At 40.5% G+C, this 24172-nt stretch overlaps 1 protein-coding gene across 2 annotated transcripts in view; it reads left to right on the top strand.

The window, feature by feature from the left end:
• The window catches only part of FAM114A1 (family with sequence similarity 114, member A1), a 61765-nt gene that overhangs the window by 979 nt on the left and 36614 nt on the right, over positions 1-24172 (top strand). For both annotated transcript variants that reach the window (XM_010833586.1, XM_010833585.1), the window contains exons 2-3: positions 1763-2118; positions 13739-13826. In XM_010833586.1, the coding sequence (XP_010831888.1) occupies positions 1771-2118; positions 13739-13826 (436 nt within the window). In that variant the 5' untranslated portion in view covers positions 1763-1770. The remainder of the gene's footprint in view (positions 1-1762; positions 2119-13738; positions 13827-24172) is intronic.

The following is a 24172-nucleotide window of genomic DNA, read 5'->3' as shown; positions in this document are numbered from 1 at the left end:
CACTGTCATCACATGGCCAGTATGTGAGATGGCTTCCCACATACTGTGGTTTTAACAGTGACCAGAGATTTGACCAGTTGGTAAACACCGAGGTCAACAAAAATACCCACTGATTAGCCTGCAACTTGGTTTCCTATATAGTGAGGTCATTATCTCTTTTTTAGACTACTGAAATTATCAGGCTTCCCAGGTGGTTCAATGATAAAGAATCTGCCTGCAATGCAGGAGACGTGAGTTCAACTCCTGGTCAGGAAGATCCCCAGGAGGAAGGCATGACAACCCACTCCAATATTCTTGCCTGTAGAATCCCATGGACAGAGGAGCATGGTAGGCTGTAGTCCATAGGGTTGCAAAGAGTTGACATGACTGATTCGATTGAACATACACACATGCACGCAAACACACACAAGGAAATTATCATCTTGAACTATCTTCTGAATATATGTTATCCAATAAGGTAGCCACTAGCCACACATGTCTATATAAATTTAAGTTAAAATTATTTAAAATTAAATTAAAAAATTAGTTTCTCCATTGCACCAGCCACATTTCAAGTATCTGATAGCTATATGTGACTCTTAGCTACCATATTTGCCATCATGAATACAGAACATTTCATCATCACTGAAAGTTCTATTGACCTTCACTGTTGTACATGGTAGCAATAACTCACAAGCTTCATAAAGAGGTTTCTGTTTCGTGTGTTATTTTGTAATGGCTCCATTCCTCATTTGGCTTAATATGTCACTTCTTTATTCCATTTCATCCTTGTGTTTCCCCATCTAAACTATTCACCAAAGAAAGCTCAGACCTTCATGGGCTGGTACCCAACAAGGCACACTTCTGTGTATGTATGTTTTTTTCAATTTGAATTTCTGACCAAATTGCAATACTAAATGTCAAGCATTTTTAAATAAGCTCTCAGGTATTTTCCATGCTTATTCTTATGGCTACAAATATAATTAAGTCATATGAAGTAAATACTTTCACAGATACAGATAATACTCTTAGTTCCTATATGTATATTTCCTCATGCCAGGTGAAAGATCCATGAAAGTTTAAAGATAGCACTGTAGGTCTGTATTAGTTCCTACTGCTACTGCAACAAAGTACAACCAACATAGTGATTTATAGCAATACAAATGTATTCTCTTAGAGTTCTAGAGTCTGAAGGGAGAATGTTTTCCTTGACTTTTCAACATCTAGTGGCCACCTGTGTTCCTTGTGGTCTGTGGTCTGTCCCTTCATCTTCTGAGTGCATCACTCCAATCTGCTTCTGTCATCACATTAGCTTTTCCTCTTTGCAGTCAGATCTCCCTCTGCCTTGCTCTGATAAGGACACTTGTGATTTCAATTAAGACCCATGCAGGTAATCCAAGATTCTTAATTGAATCATATCTTCAAAGTCCTTTTGGCCATACAAAGTAACATTCACAAGGTGAACATGGATGGAACCTGTGTCTCCTGCATCTCCTGCATTGCAGGCAGATTCTTGACCACTGAGCCACCTGGGAAGCCTGATAATTTCATTAGTCTAAAATAAAGATATAAGGACCTCACTGCATAGGAAGCCAAGTCACGTTCCAAGGATTATGACATGGATATTTTGCGGGGCCATTATTCGGCCAACACAGAGGTTGCATAAAGTTTCTTCTTGGTAGCAAAAGGCTTATCTCCGCCAGATTTAATTATTCAGGGCTTTGAATTAAAATTGAATAATTCAGATAAAGAGTAAGTTGTTTGTTTGCAATCCTGTTAACAGATATTAAAATGTCTGACAATGGCGATGACACGTTAGCCTCTGGAGACAAAGAAGAAATTACCAACAAGCCCAACAGTGATACTTTACCCAAAGATGCAGAAGTGCACTGTGATTCAGCTACAATTTCAAATGAGCTAACGCCAGCGAATCCCAGAAGAGATGTGCATGAAGATGAGGCTGTTCAGGGTGCAGAGACTGCTGACACTGGACTCGCTGAGGAGCCCAAAGACCTTGGCGCCACGGAGCCGCCCCTCAACGGAGAAGTGGCTGAGGATGCCCTCACTGAGTGTGTTGATGCTGTGAGCCTCGAGGCAGAACCTGGATCCGAAATACCCCTGAAAGAACAGAGTGATCCGGTAGGAGTGGTTCATTTGACCGAGTTCTTACTGATACCTACCATGGGCATAGATTTGTGCCAAGCTATGAGGTTAGGAATTGGGAATTCAGTATACACTATGACATTACCTCTATCATCAGAGATGTATTGTTTGGTGAGAAAAGGTGTATATGAGAATAATTGGTCATTTTAATATTTTCATTTTGTTGATTGTATTTTTATTAACAATAACCACCACCAAATTATTGGACACAACAGGCTCTCTCCTAACTACTCTATATGTTAAGTAATTCACTCCATACAACAGTTCCTTGAGGTTCTAAGCTAGATATTATTAACCCCAAGTTATAGATGAGGCAATCAGGCTCAGAGATCTTAAGCAACTCAGTAAGATATTAAGCTACTCAGTAAGTGAGCTCAGTAAGGGAGCTACTCAGTAAGTGAATGATATTGTAATATTGAATATAACGAGTCCAGATTATTAACGAATCTAATTCCACCCTAAACAAGTTAATGCTTCTTTAACATCACTTAAATTTTGCTGCATATTTACAAACCCACTCTGAAGATCTGAAACCTGCAGATTCCCCTTTTATCATCACATACCACCTTCCGGAGACAACAGCAGAACACCCTTGTGCTTCACTTTAGCGCCTGCACCTGACTCTCTGGGGGATGGCAGGCCAGTATCTCCATGTCACTACCTCATTCCACATCAGTATGACCAAGCTGGGTTTTCCTGACACCTTTCCCTCCATCCACGTGGGGACCGGAAGGAGTGCGGAGGCACTCTGCAGGACTTGAGGAGATGGGCCACTCTCCTCCGAACCTGCCTTCTAGAAGGATGCTACAGTGTAGGGGGATCGGCCCTGCTCTCCCGAAGTGTGCCCCACACGTCCCCTCCTTGAGGTGAGTCTGCTGCATGCAGTGAGGGAGGCAGGCTAAGCGGGGAGTTGGGCAGCTGGGCTTCCATCCCCCATCTATCATTAACTCTCTTAGTTTGGGCAGGACACCACATTTCTCTGTGCTTCAGTTTTTCCTCTGTAAAATGAAGAATTTGCCCATGAAGACCACGAGGTATCCTTCTGACTAATGTTTTGTGATTCTTTTACTCAAAAGCAGACTTCTTGGGCCTCAGTTTCCTCAAATTGACTCTCAGAATTATTCTAAGATGAGATGAAAGGAAGGGTTTTCCCATCACTGGAGATGTTTAAACAAAAACAAATGATCATTCTGCTGAATGTCATGGAAGGGATCTGAGGACCAGCTGGGAGTTTCGATCAGTTATGTAAATATACATGCAAAATTTTGTTTATGAGTTCCATGATATCACAGACACTTTAAAGCCATCCATGGACCCCCTGAGGGATTAAGAATTCCTAGATCAAAGGGTCTCAACTCTAGCTGAACATTTCAACCACTGAGAGAGCTTTGAGAAATAATTGGGAGTGGGGAAGAAAGAATGATGACAGGGTGGATAGTAGTCTGAATTCTCCAGAGAAACGTAACCAATAGGATATGCCCTCTACCTATACCAACCTGTGTGCCTGACTTTGGAACCTGTGTTCCTTCCATGCTGTCTTTCTACTGGGGCGCATTGGTTCCCAGTTGTTATTGTAACTGCTACTATTAATACATGCTTTTGTACATTAAAAAATACATATCTTAACCATGACATTCTGACCGAAGATGATTCAAAGAAGCTATAAGAGCTTCATTGAGTCGTGATATGTGTGCTCATGAAGGCTAGATTATACATGCCAGTTTCAGACTTCTAAAAGTTATAACAAGTTTGCTAATAAAGATAGCAAAATAAAAAGTCAGGATGCTCCTACACATCCATCTTCTTACATTTTGAGCAAATCGAATGAATTCTGCTTTTGAGAGCACTTTGTAAACCTCCTTAATGCTACAGAGAGAGAGAAAGAGCCAACTGGCAGACAGATATTCCCCTCCCGGCACCTCCCCTCCCCTACCGATAGCTTTGAAAAGGGGAGCATTTCCTTATCATGAAGCTTCACAAAGTATCTGAATGGAAGTTCAGAGACTGGCCACAGAGTTAGAGCTGTGGCTCTGCCTGTGTGTGTTGAGGGGGTGGCGAGGGTGGTGGGTGGCAGGAGGCGGGGGACGTTGCATCAGGAGCTCAGATAGAAGCAGAATGTGGGAGGAATTCCTGTGAGCATGTTGGTTCTAAGAAGACAGAAAGCTAATACATGTGGCTGGGAGGGCCTTGAGAGGAAAACATATCTCTTTCACCCAGGTTACATTTAAACCTTCTAACTAGGTACAGATATAGTCTCTTCTTAATAATTACTTGAAAAGGGGATTCTACTCTCTCGGCAACTTATCCTTTTGTCTTAAGTTGATATTAGAAGAATTCAGTTGGGTGCTTCATCTTCAAGCATTGTTCGTTTGCTCTATTTTATTGGTTCTTCATTGCACACTTACAGGAAGTTCTTTTGTGGTGATGAAAACAACCATTTTTCTGTTGATCCAGAAGAGAATGAATTCTGCAAAAAATCTTGAATCAAAAGTTCATTTGTACGTTGGTTGGTTGGATCTTGAACACAGGTCTACTGAGGAATGACAGGTCCTTCAGGAAAAGTTCAAAAGCCTGTCTGGTCCTAGATGTATTCGAGTTTAAGAGAATCTCATCACCTCTTAAAAAAAAGTTTCTAAGGGGAAATGCCTGTTTTTTAAAAAACCTGGCAGAATAGTCATTGAGGAAGTCGTTTCTTCTACGACACACTAGATTTTGTGATAATGGGTTTAAATGTGTATGTTTTTTCTATAAGTGGTATCTAGTTACTTTGGGTCTTGGTCCCCTTAAAATTCACCTTATTAGCTTCCCCTTTGCCTGAGGCAGCATGGCAGCCATCACTTGGCAGGCAGGATGGTGTGACCAGGAGGCACTCTGGGGCCAATGGTTCTGCCAGCTAGTCAGCTGGCACGTCTTCTTTGAAGGGTCACACCATCACAGTTGATGCACTCAGAGAAGCTGTCTCTGTCTTTAGGGCCCCTTCTCTTTGTCATCCATTCTGATGTACAGACTCAGAAACCTTTGAGTTAAGGCTTCTTTCAGGAATCCACACCACAACATCCATAAGAGATGGTCCCCAGGCCCCCTTGAACTTTGGAGGTTGGACTAGAGTCTAAATCTTTACCAGGCCCATGACACCATGTATTATGCTCCAGAAGCTGGGTAGTGTAACTATCTTCAGGATGCCTCCCATCTAGTTGGGAAAGGAAGTGTTATATGAAAGCAATTATAGTATGTCTTGGACTTCCCTGTAGCTCAAACAGTAAAGAATCTGCCTGCAATGCAGGAGACCCAGGTTCTATCCCTGGGTCGGAAAGATCCTCTGGAGAAGAGAATGGCAATCCACTCCAGTATTCTTGCCTGGAGAATCACATGGACAGAGAAGCCTGGTGGGCTACAGTTCATGGGGTCACAAAGATTTGGACACAACTGAGCAACTAACACTTCACTTCATAGTATGTCTTAGTGTCCTAGATATATACTAGAGAGGCCAGGCACAAGGAAGCCTGAGATGGAGCACCCAAATCAATCTTAAGGAGTTGGTGAAGTCTTCATCCTCAGTTCAGAGATGTTTGTCGTGGGTGCTAGGTTGGAATGACATTTATTCCCAGAAATCTTGTGGGACCTTATTATGTACTAGTCTCTCCCTCTTTCTCAAAGTCACTCAGTCATGTCTGACTCTTTGCAACCCCATGGACTATAGCCTGCCAGGCTCCTCTGTCCATGGAATTTCCTGGCAAAAATACTGGAGTAGGTAGCCATTCCCTTCTCCAGGGAATCTTCCTGACACAGGAAGTTTGCTCCAGTTCTATTGGAGTGTTTCTCTTTTTTATGACTTGCCACATGAAGACATCTGATTTTTCACTTGAGCAACCAGATGGTAGCTGTTACCTTTTGGTTGTATTGGACATGCATATGCATGCTTCGGAGAAGGCGATGGTACCCACTCCAGTACTCTTGCCTGGAAAATCCCATGGACGGAGGAGCCTGGTGGGCTGCAGTCCATGGGGTCGCAAGAGTCGGACACGACTGAGCAACTTCACTTTCATTTTTCACTTTCATGCATTGGAGAAGGAAATGGCAACCCACCCCAGTGTTCTTGCCTGGAGAATCCCAGGGATGGGGGAGCCTAGTGGGCTGCCATCTATGGAGTCGCACAGAGTCGGACACGACTGAAGCGACTTAGCAGCAGCAGCAGCATTCGTGCTTAGTCTCTCAGTCATGTCCGACTCTGCAACCCCATGGACTGTATCAGGCTTCTCTGTCCATGGGATTTCCCGGCAAGAATACTGGAATGGGGTGCCATTTCCTCCTTCAGGGGATCTTCCTGACCCAGGGATCAAACCTGTGGTTCCTGCACTGGCAGACAGATTCTTTACCACTGTGCCACCTCAGAAGCTCAGTTGCATTGGACAGTGCTTCATAAATCTGGTGGTGTGTTATAATCACCGGGGAAGTTTGTTAGAAGTTTGGATTCCTGGGATCTACCCTGAAAAGTTCTTATTCTTTAAAAGATCACAGTGGAAGCTAAGACACTGTATTTTTGGTAAGTTCCCCCAGATAATACTCTTAGTGTCAGACTGTGGACCAGTGTTTGGGAATCACTAATATTGGTACACAGAAGAACTAGTTGAGGATTCAGGTGAGATTGAGAACATGGTGAGCTCAGTATGGGACATACCATGAGACATCCATGTGAAGATATTTTGTGGATAGTTGATTATAGTGGTCTGGAGCCCAGGGGAGGTGGTGGGGAGAGATTTGGAGGCCATTAGCCATTGGGTGTTAATGGGAGTGGGTCAAATTGCCCAGGTGTTATATATAAATAAATAAAATCAAAGGCCAGGGACCTGGCCCTGAAGTCTGTGTTTCTAAGTCAGTTTGGTCATGGACAGCTCTTAGAGTCTCTTTGATAGGTTGTGGTTGCCAGTAAAGTTCATTCTATAAATTTCAAATCATGTTATACCACACTGACATTTTTTAATTAAACATTAATTAACAAAAATGTTTAAAATAGTTCATGAAAACTCATGTAGACTTGAGAATGTTCCATTGATCTGACCTTTTACATGCCTTGACCACTACTCCGCGTGAAAGGTTCATTCAAGGCAAATGCCTAGAAATCTAGGAGCAGAGATTTCGTCCTTTATACTTGGCATTGAGAAACCAGAATTCTCCAGAGATGAATAGAAGACCACTTAGAACAGGGTAAAATCCTTTCTTTTACCCTGTTCATGTAAAGGTAGGAAAAGGCTCTAAAATATATTTAATCACCAACTAGTGTTGACCTTTAATTTCACAATCTAGAACCCCTTTCAGGTATTCAAAATGCTAGTTACCAGTCTACCATGTTTACCAGTTAAAGCCCATTTCTGTAATTCAGTATGCTAATTTGCAAAGCCTCAGATGTTAATAGAGATGTGAATAATAGAAGTGCTCATTATAGCTGCCTCTGGAGTATGCCTTTCCTGATTAGGATGCCAGCTGACCACCTGGACTATGTGTACTTTATTGGAATGCTTGAAGCAGTTGGGTTGCAACTTAAGGAGCTCCCACAATATGTGTGGAAACTTGCTAAAGTAAACTGAAATCATCATGATAAGGGAAAGACAAAAAATGCAAGAGTAAGAAGATAGGGCATGGAAGCCAGGTCATGAGAACAGAATCTTTTAAGGATTGAAAAGTGGTTAAGCTTCTGGTGCTACTGAGAGGTCAAGAAATAAAGTGATTATAATGAGTCCATAGCTCTGACCATGAGGGAGCCCTTGTGATCTTGATAAGGATGGTTTCATGAAACAGTGACCATGGAAGAGTCACTGTGGTGGGTGGAGGGAGTGGATTCAGAAGGTAGGCACCTTTTTTAAGAGGTAAAGAAGAAAGAAAGACATGGAACAGAAACCAGACAAGTTGGGGGAAAAAAAACCAAAACATTTTGTCATCATGATTTTCATTTGCTTGTTTTAAAATGGAGGATGGTGCACATAATTAAATGTGGGAAGCAGCCAGTAGAAAAAGGTTGAAAAACCAGAAGAAAAGGGAGAACCAACCTTCCCAGGCCCAGAGGAGATCAGATGGTGGTGATAATTACAACCAAGAGGAAGATACCACTTCCATTATGATAGAAGGGAAAGAAGTAATTGTGAGTGGGGGATACAGTAAAATTACACTTGTGTTGTATGTCCATAAAAAAACACTACTCAGACTTTCAACTTGGTTTGAACAATTAGTATGCAATTTATTAAGGTTATAGAATCAAAATGTCAATTCTCTGTAGTATTCATCTCACAAATCTTACTCTATTTAGAAGTCTAGCATAATTGAACACTCTTGTTCAAGGGGCTTTTGATTAATGCTTGGTCCTTTATGCCAACTTAAACATGGTCAAATATTTTTTATCTACATCTATAAATTTAATATACTCTATCTACTTTTTAAGTACCTCATTTACCTACTTAAACAAGATCTTGCTGAGTACTTAAGAATTGTTGTAAATCTTAAATTTATGGAGTGGACTGAATGACCCCTTAGGTTCCATCAGTTCAGTTCAGTCACTGTCTTGTCCAACTCTTTGCAGCCTCATGGACTGCAGCATGCCAGGCTTTCCTGTCCATCACCAACTCCTAGAGCTTAACACAAACTCATGTCCATCGAGTCAGTGATACCACCCAACCATCTTTTCATCTGTCGTCCCCTTCTCCTGCCTTCAATCTTTCCCAGCATCAGGGTCTTTTCCAATGAGTCAGTTCTTCGCATCAGGTGGCCAAAATATTGGAGTTTCAGCTTCAGCATCAGTCCTTCTAGTGAATATTCAGGACTGATTTCTTTTAGGATAGACTGGTTGGATCTCCTTGCAGTCCAAGGAACTCTCAAAAGTCTTCTCCAACACCACAGTTCAAAAGCATCAATTCTTTTGCTCTCAGCTTTCTTTATGATCCAACTCTCACGTCCATACATGACTACTGGAAAAACCATAGCTTTGACTAGACAGACCTTTGTTGGCAAATTAATGTCTCTGCTTTTTAATATGCTGTCTAGGTTGGTCATAGTTTTTCTTCCAAAGAGCAAGCATCTTTTAATTTCATGGCTTGCAATCACCATCTGCAGTGATTTTGGAGCCCCCAAAAATAAAGCCTATCACTGTTTCCATTATTTCCCCATCTATTTCCCATGAAGTGATGGGACCGCATGCCATGATCTTAGTTTTCTGAATGCTGAGTTTTGAGACAACTTTTTCACTCTCCTCTTTCACTTTGATCAAGAGGCTCTTTAGTTCTTCTTCACTTTCTGCCATAAGGGTGGTGTCATCTGCATATCTGAGGTTATTGATATTTCTCCTGGCAATCTTGTGTTTCATCCAGCCCCACACTTCTCATAATGTACTCTGCATATAAGTTAAATAAGCAGGGTGACAATCGCAGCCTTGACATTCTCCTTTCCTGGTTTGGAACCAGTCTGTTGTTCCATGTCCAATTTTAACTGTTGCTTCTTGACCTGCATACAGATTTCTCAGGAGGCAAGTAAGGTGGTCTGGTATTCCCATCTCTTTAAGAATTTTCCACAGTTTGCTGTGATCCACACAGGCAAAGGCTTTAGCATAGTCAATAAAGCAGAAGTAGATGTTTTTCTGAACTCTCTTGCTTTTTCAATGATCAGCGGATGTTGGCAATTTGATCTCTGGTTCCTCTGCCTTTTCTAAAACCAGCTTGAACATTTGGAAGTTCACAGTTCACATACTGTTGAAACCTGGCTTGGAGAATTTTGAGCATTACTTCACTAGCATGTGAGATGAGTGTAGTTGTGCAGTAGTTTGAACATTCTTTGGCATTGCCTTTCTTTGGGATTGGAATAAAAACTGACCTTTTCCAGTCCTGTGACCACTGCCGAGTTTTCCAAATTTGCTGGCATATTGAGTGCAGCACTTTCACAGCATCATCGTTTAGGATTTGAAATAGCTCAACTGGAATTCTATCACCTCCACTAGCTTTGTTCATAGTGATGCTTCGTAAGGCCCACTTGACTTCAAACATTATGCATAAATTTAGGTACATTTCAACTTAAAAATCAGAAGTCTGATAATTCAATTATTCATTTTTAATTGATTTTCAAAACATTGTCACTCTAATCACTCAAATTCCTTTAAGCGTCAGTAGTACAGAAAAGAAGAAATATGCACAAAATGATTAATTGTATGACTTTCATGCTTTAAAACCTTTCTGTACTTAATTTGAAATCTCCCTGGAGTTGAATGATGCATACTAACCAGGAAAGAAAGTTCCTTGGGAACAACTGAGGCCGTTTTTTAGCAAATATTTTAACAGAGATGCTGGCATCAGAGCAATTTACATCCTCCCAAATGTCACACTGAGCCCCTCCTTAGAACAGCTGTGTCATGAGTTACAAAACTTAAAGAGGGTTTGGTCTCACAACTTCTTCTGTCCATATCTCAAGACCAAAGCTATATACATAGTCTCTAAATCTTAATCTAGTAAAGGAAATAGGACTATCAGGTTGGTCTTTATCTTTTAAAAGAGGTACATATATTTTCTATCTTAAGTGCTGAAAACCTTTGAATTTAATGGAATTCTAAGATGTACACATATTTTTCTACTTGATAACTTAAAAATAAATAAATTTTCTATTTAATGATAAAGACCTTTAAATGGAATATCCGATATGTAAATGTCTTTTCTATTTAAAGAACTTGGAACTTGATAGAATCTTGCACTCTTTCATCTTCTTAGGTGCATACAACACTTATAGATGTATCAATAATCTCCATTTGGGTTTTGGAGATCCCTCCTGATCAAGCCAAGTCTGATTTGCTGTTACAATATGACTCGTATTCTTCTGAGAGTTTAGGGGGAGGGGGCAGGAAGTTGACAGAGTTCTTATCAGATGGCTTCTATTTTCTCTATGGATTAGGATGTAAAGTCGTCTGTTAAAGGAGGTGGGAGTTACATGGGTGAGGATGAGGAGAAAGTTTTAAATTTTTCATATATGAAAATGAGATACCTGAGTAGATCCATGCTGCCTACTTTATAGTCTCATAAGCATGTGACATTAAAGCCACTTAAAGTGGAGACAGTACTCCACTGGATATATTTCCAGTCCATGTCAAACAGTTTATATGGTTTTTATGTTAAATGTACACATTTTGTTATTTGAGTATTTGCCATTCTTTGTAGCTGATCAAGAAGTCACAGCTCAATGTCAAAGAAGCTTTATTAATAAAGCAATTGAAGTAGTCACTTATACTGCAAAAAGTTCTAGACTCATTTAACATTTATTTCCATTTGCTAGTCAATTACCAGCTGTCAGAGCATATTAAGTATTGTAAATTTGAGTCAGAAGCTGTCACCCCTAAGTGTATTAACTTTCCCTAATCACATAGGTAGTGATTTATCCCATGAAAGAATTATATTAATCACCAACTTACATCTGTCTTCATCATGGTATAAAATTGCCACTGGCTTCATTGCTCAAGTGAAGTAAATCAATGTAGACTCCAAAAATGAAAGCAGACTGTCATGAATCTTGAGTATTTCCATTCACATTAACAAGCTTCTCATTGTTTCCAAACAGAAAAAAAAATGTCAGCCAACTTTCATAGCTTTTTGCTTCTTAGTGTTAAAACTGTAGTTAATTATTCTTATTATTAACAGTTAACATTTCTAGAGTATTTATTATGTGTTAGCACTATGCTCACAGCTTTATGTGAATTATTTTAATTTTCACAATAAACCTGTGAGGTTATTGGTTCTTATACTCATGGCTGCATTTTGTAATGTTGATAATGACTTTAAAAGACTTGAGTAATTAACTTGTCCAAAATGGTAGAGCCTAGAGTCAAACCCAAGCAATTTAATTCCATAATGTTTACATTTAACCAGTAGTCTACACTGATGGATGGTGTTTGATATTAATTAAGTGAATCAGTTAGGAATAGCATTTGGGATTGAATCTGCATTGCAGGCAGATTCTTTTCCATCTGAGCCATCAGGAAAGCTCAACTAAAATTTAACATATAATGGCTTACAAAATAGTGATTTCTTTTTTTATTTCTCATTTAACAGAATGGAGATAGGCAATAACTCATATTTGTTTAGTAGCCCACCAGGGCCAGAGCTAGTGTGATTCCCTGGCCTGTCCCTTAAGGCAGCAAAAATGGCTGCTTCAGTTTCGAGCACCGGGTTCACATTCAGGGCAGGATAAAAGGAGAGGGGAGAGTTGCCACCAGCTGTAACTGTATAATTTATCATGACAGTGAACCCTTTCTCATTTATATCTCATTGGTCAAAGCTGTTTCACATGGCTGCTCTTATCTGAAAGGGTGGAAGACTGCAGGGGGAAGGTAGTTGGGGAGGATGATGGACCAGCCTTGGGTCAAAAGTTATAGAATCTACAAACTCTGTAGGAATTTTTCACTTCCTCCTTAACTTCTTCCTTTCTTTTCTTGGAATGAAATCGCTGTAATTCTCTACCACCTAATGTATTTTTGCCTCATTTTGTAAAATGTATTCCTGGATATTAAGGGAGAGGGGTGGTTCTTTTTTTTTTTTTTTTTGCGTCAGGATGCATTGGTCACAAGTTACAGAAACTATTGCACACCTGAGAAAATCGATGAATTTCAGTCATTTATTCAACAGCTAAATTTAGCTGTTGAATAAATAAATAAGCACTCATTATACACCATGAACTCTTCTATGCTCTGTGGATATATCAGTGAACAAAAATATTGAGAGAAAGAGAGAAATACTGCGCTGGAATCACATAGAACCCAAAGGTAGGAAAGCCGAAGAGCTTTGAAGAGAGACAGGAACCAGGGGTTGAGAAACTACCTGGAATCCAGACAGCTTCCCTGAGCTTATCTCCTTCATTTTGCTCACTCTGCTTTCTCTTAATTCTTGGTCTGCATGGTGGATCTTCTATTCAAGCTGAACAAGAATCTGTGTCCCAATCCAAATACGTAGGAAAAAGAATTTGAATCAACTGTGCCCACCGACAGTGAGAGATACAGTTCCAGGGGTCACTGTGCGTGGGGTGGACCCCTTGAAATTTGTCTACCTCAAAAGGCTTCCTGTTGCTGCTCCCAATCTTCAAGTTTACTGATGCTTTTGTAGATAGCTTGCCTGCTACCATCCATGCCAAAGCTCCTCCTACCACCCTAGAGATTTGAAAGTTAACTCTATCTACCTTGAAGAGTACATTTTTTTTCTAGTTCTGGGGAAAAAATTGCATGAGTCAAAGTTGTTTTGGAGTTTTTCAAGTCATTCTGTGCCCAAAGGTATTAAATCTTCCCCTCCCCTCCACAGCCCTGTCACTGTCTTCCAGATAATGGGAGATTTGGGTCTTGGTTGACATCAAATTCCCTTCTCACTTTAAGCCCTCAGATGCCAACACCACTAGACATCAGTTTGATTCCAAAGTACACATTGCAGCATGGATTGGTATATTCTTTTATGGTCCTTATAAACTATAATCCAGTGAGATATGGCTGTTGGTGATTTGTTTAACCTTCTCTGTGTTTCAAACGAATGGATATTTTCCCATCCAGGGATAAACGAATTGCTGACCTTGTGGCTAATCTGGTTTTTTACAGGCTTTGGATTCCTCTCCACGTGGAGGGGGATGGGCAGGCTGGGGCTCCTGGGGCAAATCTCTGCTCTCGTCAGCATCTGCCACAGTGGGTAAGCATTATACATTGCATTTGAATGGATAAAGTTCAGGGGCCAAATAGGATATGACGTTTTGATCATACCATGTACTGATAGAGTTTAACATTACCTCATGAGATATTTGGGATTCCCAAGTGGTGCAGTGATAAAGAATCCGCCTGCCAATTCAGGAGACACAGGAGACGTGGGTTCAATCTCTGTGTTGGGAAGATGCCCTGGAGGAGGAAATGGCAACCCACTCCTGTATTCTTGCCTGGAAAATTCTATGGACAGAGGAGCTTGGCAGGCTGCAGAGAGATGGACATAACTGAGGGACTAAGCGTGCACACACACACACACACACACACACACACGAGATAATAAGAAAAAATTGTTTTTAGTGTTTACCAAGTGCTTCCTGTATATTGATACATTTATTCTTCAAAATAACTCTATTAGGAGGTACTCTTATTTCCTCCATTTTAGAGATAAGGAAGCTGAATCACAGAGAGGTTAAACTTTACCCAAAATCAAGAGTAGCTGAATTGGGCTTTGAACCTTGCAGTATGGCTTTTAACCATTTTATTATATTGCATCTTAGAATATAAGATTTGGGCTTTTATAATATATTCTTAAAGCTTTGTTTATCATCCACTTGAACGTTTTAAAATATACAAATAGGCCACTCTCTAAAAAGGCATTCATCACAGCATATTGAAATACAAATAGAAAAGATTCAGGTAGGAAGAAGATACTTATCAAGGCTAATAGAGTTACTATAATTGAACATTGACCTTAACTCTGAGATTCTTGCCTGCCAGTAGATTATCTTTCTCACTGAATAATAAAACAAGACTTACCTTATTTAGGGGCTTCCCAAGTAACTCAGCTGGTAAAGAATCTGCTGCAATGCAGGAGACCCCAGTTCAACTCCTAGGTCAGGGAATTCCCCCAGTAGAAAAGACAGGCTACCCACTCCAGTATTCTTGTGCTTCCCTGGTGGCTCAGATGGTAACGAGTCCACCTGCAATGCAGGAAACCTGGGTTCAAACCCTGTGTTGGGAAGATTCCCCTGGAGGAGGGCATGGCAACACACTCTAGTATTCTTGCCTGGAGAATCCCCATGGACAGAGGAGCCTCGCGGGCTACAGTCCATGGGGTTGCAAAGAGTTGGATATGACGAGCGACTCAGCACAGCACGGCACAGCTTATTTAGATAACTTTATTTTGGCTGCCAGTAGAGTGTCTTTCTCATTGAATGATAAAACAAGACAGTATATTTACATAACTTTATTTTCTTTGTATGAAATTTTTGAAGAAATGTCCTGCATTGGCTCTTATACTAAGAGAAAACATAATGACTGTATCCTCATCAGTGAAGATTTGTCACAGTTATTCTTCATGTGACCATTTCTCATGTATACTCTTCATGAACACTGAAGACATGGCATAAACATGTCTAAGATGACCTAGCCTTGACATTTCATCTTGAGGGTGGAGACTGACAGGCAGAACATAGGAAGCCACAGGTAACACTGCTTGCAGATCATCTGACTCAGGTGTCCTCATATAGTCTGTGGCATGAGGATCTTGTGATAGGCCATGAATTGGTCCAATTCACTGTTACTCCTAAATCAGTAGTCTCTGGCCCTACTCCAGTGAACCGTGGTCATAGACAGTTGAAGGGGCAGGTATCTAATTTGACAGAATTTAGATGCCTGGAAGAATGGATTCATTGCATTCTCCTAATTCCATGCCTGTCAAGTATCAGGAGAGCTGTGGCAAGGAGTAGATGGTGATCAAATAAACATTGCTCTCTTCTGAGAGCCTGAAAAGCAGATTTTTTTTTTTCTTTTGCTAATTGAAGGGCCAGGTATACCGTGGATACTTTGGGTTGGCCAAAGACACAAATGAACTTTTTGACCAACCCGATACATATGCAGATGGAAAAAATTAGTCAGATTAAAGTAGGGGAGCCTGTTTTGTTTTCTGAACAGGGCAGAGTCTCTTATTAGAGTGAGGACGGGCACTGCAAGCATCTTGCTTTCTAGGGAAAATGTTTGAGCTTTCAGTGACTCCCAAATGGATCTTGCCACTGACAGTACTCAGGACTGGCATGCTTTTGAACCAAAACTAAAAATGTGGAGTCTAAAAGTTTTTGAAATTGTGATGTCATGGAACAGTATATTACTTGATCACCAAGTTATACCACTCTCTTCATGCTTTATGTCATAAAACAGTATAATGTTTTGGGTGCTTCCAGTTATAATGGTGTCCAGAACTTCCTGACCCAGGGATTGAACTGACATCTCCTGCAGCTACTGCATTGGCAGCCCATGGGGGTCACAAAGAGTCGGACACGACTGAGCAACTGAATTGAACTGAATTATGGGAGTGAATCCCATCATATTCACAATCCTGTTCACTCTCAAATTAAAAGACTCTTGTTCCCTAGAAGGAAAACTACGAGAAACCTAGACAGCATATTAAAAAGTAGAGATATCACTTTGCCAATGAAGGTCAGTATACTCAAAGCTATAATTTTTCGAGTGCTAATGCTAAGTTGCTTCAGTTGTGTCCAATTCTTTGTGACCGTATGGACTGTAGCCCACCAGGCTCCTCTGTCCATGGGATTCTCCAGGCAAGAATACTGGAGTGGGTTGCAATTTCCTTTTCTAATGGGAGAGTTGGATCATAAAGAAGACTGAGTGCTGAAGAACTAATGCTTTCAAATTGTGCTGGAGAAGACTCTTGAGAGTCCCTTGGACAGCAAAATCAAGCCAGTCAATCATAAAGGAAATCAACCCTGAATATTAATTTAAAGGACCAGTGCTGAAGCTGAAGCTCTAATATTTTGGCTTCCTGATGCAAAGAGCCGATTCACTGGAAAAGACCCTGATGCTGGGAGAGATTGAAGGCAAAAGGAGAAGGGGGTGGCAGAGGATGAGATGGTTGGATGGTATCACTGACTCAGTGGACATGAATTTGAGAAAACTCTGGGAGATAGTGGAGGACAAGGAGCCTAGAGTTCATGGGGTTGCAAAGAATCAGATATGACTTAGTGACTGGACAACAACAACCACCCTCAAATTGGTGGAGGTGGGGAGACATGGGCGTATATGCCAGGGGGAGAATCTTGGGAGTGATCTCTCAGTTCTACCTACCACACCTCCCTTTTCTGGTTGAAATTCTCAACAGTTACACCACCAATTCCAGAATCTTAATATTTTTTAGTGGCTCTAGCTACATGCTAGAATTTTGAAAAGCATTTTAATCTTGGCATTTCCCTCTTGGTTGTACCCACAACAACCAAAGGGCATATGAGGGAGAGCAAATAAATTTTGAAATATCAATACTCACTCTAAGAGTCCCATTGGACAAACTGGAGCCATCTTTAGAGAAGTAGAGACTGTGTTCATCATCACTGGTCATCACAACCTGAATGAATGCAGTAGCAAGATAGTTGAATACCATCCCTAACTCATTCACAAGGTGTGTTTGGGGGATTTCTGATTAAGATGGACTGTAACTTTACAAAGTAATAGTGGCTAAAATGATAGCAATGCATACTTTAAGATAAGTATTTCTGTGGACCTGGTGGAGAACTAAAACTTGTAGCATGAGGGAAGGCTGAAGTCATAGGTTCCAAGGCTGGAAATAAGCAGTGGAGGTGATTGGTGATTTGACTCCCAAAGGTAACAGGGGTCATGTGTCCCACAAGTGGAGAAGTGTCAGTCAGGCTCACAGCCTGGAACAGAGGGTTGGTGAGAATAGGATTCAACCACCTTCTTACAGAAGCTTGAGGAATTTATCGACACCGTCCTAAATCATGGTCTATCTTGAGCTGCAACCTTTGGATTAAGACAGGCAAGTGAGGCAGGCCTTCCGTTATGCACACGCAATAACGGGCTTTGCAGCATTAAGTTTATTATCACAGGGCAAAGAAACTTACTGGAAAACAGAGCACTCGAAATAGCCGACAAGCTCTTGAAGGTTTATAAATTGCCTGTGGAAAATAAAGGAAGAAAATAACCACACCTTCTATTGCAATTGATTGCTACTCAGAAACCTCATGTTACCCTCAGGGTAATTCCAGTAGCAGCTAAAACTGTACAAGACACAAAGTCCCTAATGAAATTCAGAGCTGTTGATTGAGCATTACAAATAGAAACCAATACTGTTACAGTTGTTGAAAAACTGCAGGCACAATTGGTGGAGCTGTTTAAGAGTCGGCAAGAGAGTAATTAAAGAATGGAAAGATTTAGAGGTGGTTCTCTCTTGGAAATTCATTGTATCAGGACTCATAAAACCTGAGAGCCCTGATCCCGACTGCCACTAACCTGTGATCACAAAGAAGTGTCACTAACTAGCTTCACTATGCACTGAGCCTCTATAGGCTCAGCTTCCTTACTTGGAAAAGTATGTGTGGAACGACTTGAGAAATTCTAAGATTCCCTCCAACTTGTGAAATATAATGATTCCATAGACTATGGTTCTATGTAGCAAGAGAAAGATATTTGTAACCACTGTGCTGAGTAGAAAAATACAGAAAATTGACTTTTTCTACACTGTATTTTTATATTTTATCTTCTGACTCACTACTTTGACCCCCAAAATTACGAGGAAATGAAAAAGCAACCTTCCCAATGCTTATATAAAATCAGACATCTCTCAGCCAACAATTGTTTTTGGAGAGGCCATAACTCCTGTGTTGGTTTCATTTACAGCCACACTATTAATCACATTCGAAGAAGACTTGGTCAGCTGCCACCCATGTCTTTGGATGAGTTCATAAAATGCAATGAAAATGGTTATTATTTAAGATCCAGGCAGAAAACAGAGGCAGAAGGAAAATGTAAGAAAAAAAAAAGAAGAAAAAGATTTTATGATAATTTCAAAGTACTATTGTGAGAAACAGATGTGATTTTCTACAAGCACCGTAGAGACTTGATTTATGTGTAGAATATATTGCTAAGTGATAGACTAGTAACCAAATGAAAGTCGACAATGCTGAGACATATACAAATATGCCAAGGTAAAAATTCTGTAGTAGAATAGAGCAACTTATTTCCAGATACTACAAAAGGCCGACCTGTTTATTTAAAATTCTAGTTTTGACAGTTTTATGAATCTCAACACCTTTATGCTAGGGTACCTGAGAAGGGCAAGGGAGAGCTGATCTGTATGTTTACCTTTTCAAAGTTATCATTGTTCTCCTTCCCTATCCACTCGTGAGTTACGTGGCGTTTTCCTTCTGCACGTTTTAATGAACACCTTCTACCAGCACTGTCAGAAGTAATGACAGTGTTTATCACAGAGAACGGCAAACTTGTCAGAATGACGCTACAGTAAGAACCCTTTGCCAGGTATTTCACTCTCGGTATCACATGGATTTGTTTTAAAGGTGATATTGCTGATGATGTGACAATTCTCAAATATCAGTACAAAAGATCATAGGATTAATGCTTGGAGTTTGTTCACAATCCTTTCAAACTATGAATAGGGCCCAGGGATTAATGAATTCCTGTGTGGTGGCAAAGCAAACACTGTGAGTTCAGAAACTCTTTTTGTAGATTTTGATCCCAAAGAGAAGTGAGTACATGATTACAGACTGGACATCAACCAGCATAATGGAGAGAGAAGACTTTCCCGAAAGGAAGGTTGACGGGCTCCACTTTTTCTGCCATGAAGTTTACTGTCATGAAGTTTGCTTCATGTTGAGTGCAGCAACACCATCTGTGTGTTTTTCTAAACAGCTACTTCTCACAACTTTTTATAATGTCTTGAATTCATTGATAGTAGAGTCTGAAAGGCAGTCAATACTTTTAAATTGTTCTATTTCCAAAATTCACCTGAAGAAGAGTAGAAATTGGTGTAACCCTCAGAAGAGCAGTTAGTACTACCGATGAAATCCTAAATTCATGAGCCTTCTATCCAGCAGCCCCAGTGTTGACTCTTTACAAAAGTTTATTAAGATAAATGTGTAAAGATGTTCAATATGGAATATACACATCAAATAGTTACCATGCAAGGCACTATTCTAGACACTTGAGATGAAATAGTGAGCAAGTAAGAGAAGACCCTGTAGTAGAGCTTACAGACTAGTGGAAGGATGTGGACAATAAGCAATGCACATGCTGAGTAGGAAAATTATATAGAGGGTTATAGAGTGGGAAGTCTTTGAAAAATATAAAGTCAGGAGTACAGGTTAAAGAGTGGTGAGGGGTAGATCTTAATGAGGTGATATTTGAGCGAAGACCTGAAAGAAGTAAGGGAGTTCATCAAGAATATAAGAAAAACCAGAAGCTACTCGTGTATCCATCCATACAGAATGTGACACATGACAGAGTAATTCTGTGAAATGTTCTACATAACCATTAAAGAGAATGAGATAGGTCAGTGTCCCCGGTTGGATGCTCAGGGGAGAGACTGAGGCAAGAATGAGTTTACTGGAGTTTTACTGGGAAGGGCTCTCAGGAGCAACCCTTGCAAAGACAGTGAAGGACTGGGAAAGCAGAACTGGGCTTTGGGGGCTTCCGTGGTGGCTCCTGCCAATGCAGGAGACAAGAGTTCGATCCCTGATCTGGGAAGATCCTACATGCCATGGAGCAACCAAACCTGTGCGCCGCAACTGTTGAGCTTGTGCCCCAGAGCCCGCAAGCCACAGCTACTGAGCCTGTGTGCCCCAGAGCCCATGCTCCGCCACGAGAGGAGCCACCACAATGAGAAGCCTGAGCACTGCAACTAGAGAGCAGGTCCCACTTGCCGCAACTAGAGAAAAGCCCTTGCAGCAACGAAGACCCAGCACAACTAAAAATAAAAGAAAACGGTTCTTTTTTTAAAAAAAATGAAGAAGAACAGGGCTTCGGGAGAAGATGAACAATAATGCAGTTGCAGCCCATCCCATAGGAAGCTTAGGGGTTGGGGTGACTCTTCAGAGATGTCACAGGGCCAGGATTTTATATCACCAGCTCCCTCACTGACCAGTCCCTATAGTGTAGTCTTGAGGGAGCCAGTTCCCTTTGGCGAAGGGCATTGCAAAGCAAGGTGTTGAGCCAAGGGCCATCAGCACGGGAGAACAAACACCAGAATCCCAGCAGCACACACAGCCTCCACCACCATCTGCTGAGCTGAGACCCCAGTGTCTATGGTGAAGCCAGGTCTGGAACACTTATATATAAGAATGTGCTTTTAAAACCTTGTTGCTGAAAGGAATCAACAAAAAACAAATTGGACTTGTTATCTTTAAAAGGGAACAGGGTCTTGGGTAAGGTTAAGGAAGACAGGGCCACTTACTTTAAGTCTTTTAAGAGCCCCTGGCACTCCTCCTTGGAAGTCCCTCACATATCACAATAAGTATAATAAAACACATCCACACCCTTCATTAAATATATAATGTATATATAACTATGGAAGAGTTAAATTTACTTGAACTGTAGTTGACCAGTTGACTAATATTCTATTTTTTAATACATGTAAGTAAACATTATTTAATTTTTAATTTATAAACTTTCTTCATTGTCTTTTAGAACCAATACTTTTTCAGGTCTTAAATTGTTTCATGTGTGTTAAGTTGCTTCAGTCACGTCTGACTCTTTGCAACGCTATGGTCTAAAGCCCACCAGGCTCCTCTGTCTGTGGGATTCTTCAGGCAAGAATACTGGAGTGGGTTGCCATGCCCTCCTCCAAAATCATTTCATAGGCATTTGTAAGTTCATAGACTCTATTACCTGTTAGGTCAGTGGATGTTGTCTAGGGAAAAAGAAGCTAGCCCACCTTCTATTGTCTGTGTTTTTATAATCTGATTTTGCTAACATTATAAGTATCTATTTTTTAAAAATCAACCAGAAATCTTAAAGAAATGAGATTATGGCATTTTTTAAATAGTTTTTTTATGCATTCATCTTTTAAAAGAAAAAGAAAAACATGAAATGAAAAAGAAGGAAATGTTATGTTAAAATTAAAGCAATCTAAAAGGCGAGAGCCTTCTGAACAAGTTAGCTGCTGCCCTCGCTGGGGACCCTTTATCATGTGGGACCAGTAGAAGTACTCTCAGGGCCACCCAGTCATCCAGGGTGCTGGCATGAAACTGCTGTTGCTCCCCTAACTTACCACTTGGTCAGAGAGACCCTCCCACCAACAACAAATTATTTTCATTCTCCAGAAAAAGGGGAGACTTCTCTTCAAAGGGGTTTTGATCTTGGTGGAAATCATAAGAAGCGAGACTGGTAAAAATTTTTGAGAATAAAATTAAACTGAAGGTGGAAGACAACACCACACAGTGTCTTGGGATCCATGCCTGAACAGCACAGAGATGATCCTAAAAGCATCAAGCTGTATCACCCCAAGGCATGGCTGGGCAGGGCAGGGTTAGAGGAAGGTGTCAGTGCTGGGTTACCTTCACCTTGCTCTTTGGTCAAAGTAACTCAAGCTAATTTTAGTGTAAACCAATGTTCTAATGGGCTTCCCTGGTGGCTCAGATGGTAAAGAATCTGCCCACAATGCAGGAGACCTGGGTTTGATCCCTGGGTCAGGAAGACCCCCCTGGAGAAGGGAATGGCCTTTCACTCCAGTATTCTTGCCTGGAAAATCCCATGGACAGAGGAGCCTGGCAGGCTACAGTCCATAGGGTCACAAAGAGTTGGACACGACTGAGCGACTAACACATGCAATGTTTTAAGAATGAGGAAGCTCCTGAGTAAGTGTCTGATTTGCAAGGACTTATAGAAATTGGACTAAAATGACATTTAATCAACTACAAATAGCATGTAAGACTTTATTAATATAACATTGTGATGGAGCATGTGAGAGTTAAAGTCAGAAAGATTGGGCTCAGATCCTGCCTCTGCCACCTCTTGGCTTTGGGATCTTAGGCAAGTGTTTCCACGTCACCAGGTATCAGTTTCCTCAATCATGAAACGAGTAGAATATTTCTTACTTTATCATGAAAAGATTATATGAGACAATTTACTATACTGAAAATAGGTTCCGGTGCCTGGGACGTTGTGCTCAATAATGTTGACCCAGTACCCAGGGTTTCACATATTTCTCCTCAGTAACCTAACAAAACCCTGGGAGGTAGATGATATCATCCTCCTTTCAGAAAAGATGCAGCAGCAGAGACTCAACAAGGTCACCAAGTCCACATGGCTGATAACTGATGGAACCAAAATTCCTCCACAAGACTCCTGACTCCTACGTTTAGGGCTTTTTCCACTAGAGTATAGATTATAAGTTAAATACCAGACAATCATTTAGCATTTGTTTCTAATGATGCAGTATCACAGCATTATCTTACCATTTTTGCTTTATGCACCTTCTTTTTACTGCAGTAAGTCAAAGGGTAGAGGATATTCATCTTTTGAATCATGGAATTTGGACGGGTTCACTTCTGGGGGGTTCATGATGTCATGTGAAGAATTCATGAGCTATACCCTAGACTATTACTCATGCTGGTTGTTTTTCTCTGTTATTGATAGACCCAAATCAGTATCTTTGAGAATAATTACTCTGTTAAAAGGCAACAATGACTCCATCTTATTCCTTGTTCTGGGCACTAGATGTCACACTAAGTAAAGTTTTAGAAGTTATTCTTCAAAGTAGGGTGTGGCATAGAGCCTAAACCTTAGCTATAAAAAACCATAGATTTATATTTCTAGTAGAATGTTGTAAAGACGTACTTTTACTAACAAAAGAATTCAGAAAAAAAGAATTGTTAGTTAGAAAATATAATTGGAGGAACTTTTAAGTATGTGCAAATCTATATATCGATTACATCTAAATAGAGCTCTGTGTGTGTGTGTGTGCGTGTGTGCGTGTGTGGTTGAAGTAGCAGCATATTGTCATGTCCGTTCAACAAACACATTCTTATTATGCACATAGAATGGTATTTCCTTGCTGAAACAAAGAGGCAGGTGGTGTATATATATCCATGATTGTTTGTGTTCTGAGACGGTGAGAAGTAGTTCTTCCCCAGGAAAAGATTCAGACATGGTCCTAACCTGCAAGAGGTGGAGAAGGTGAAAGAGAAGGTAATCACAGTGAGGTTCATAAACTGTAAATGATCTCGGGGAAGGATGTGAAGTCATCTCTCTTGAATGATTTCCACAAAGAAGATGTAGCAATTGCCTCCTAGCCTTCTGAAATTTATTTATTCCTTGGTTTTAGCTCCCAGAATTCTAAATGAGAATCATGGATTGAGATTTGAATGTATGTTATTTCCTTTGGAATATATATGTGTTATATACATACATATATGTATATATGTTTTTAAAGGATGTCAAGGAATATGGTCTCAGTATATAAATGTTAGATAATTATATCCTGTGGGCTTTCCAAGTGGCTCAGTGGTTAAAAAATCCACCCACCAATGCAGGAGA

This window comes from Bison bison, unplaced genomic scaffold (genome assembly GCF_000754665.1).
Source record: "Bison bison bison isolate TAMUID 2011002044 unplaced genomic scaffold, Bison_UMD1.0 scf7180017863790, whole genome shotgun sequence".
NCBI lineage: Eukaryota > Metazoa > Chordata > Mammalia > Artiodactyla > Bovidae > Bison > Bison bison.
This window is presented reverse-complemented; position numbering and strand designations above follow the sequence as displayed.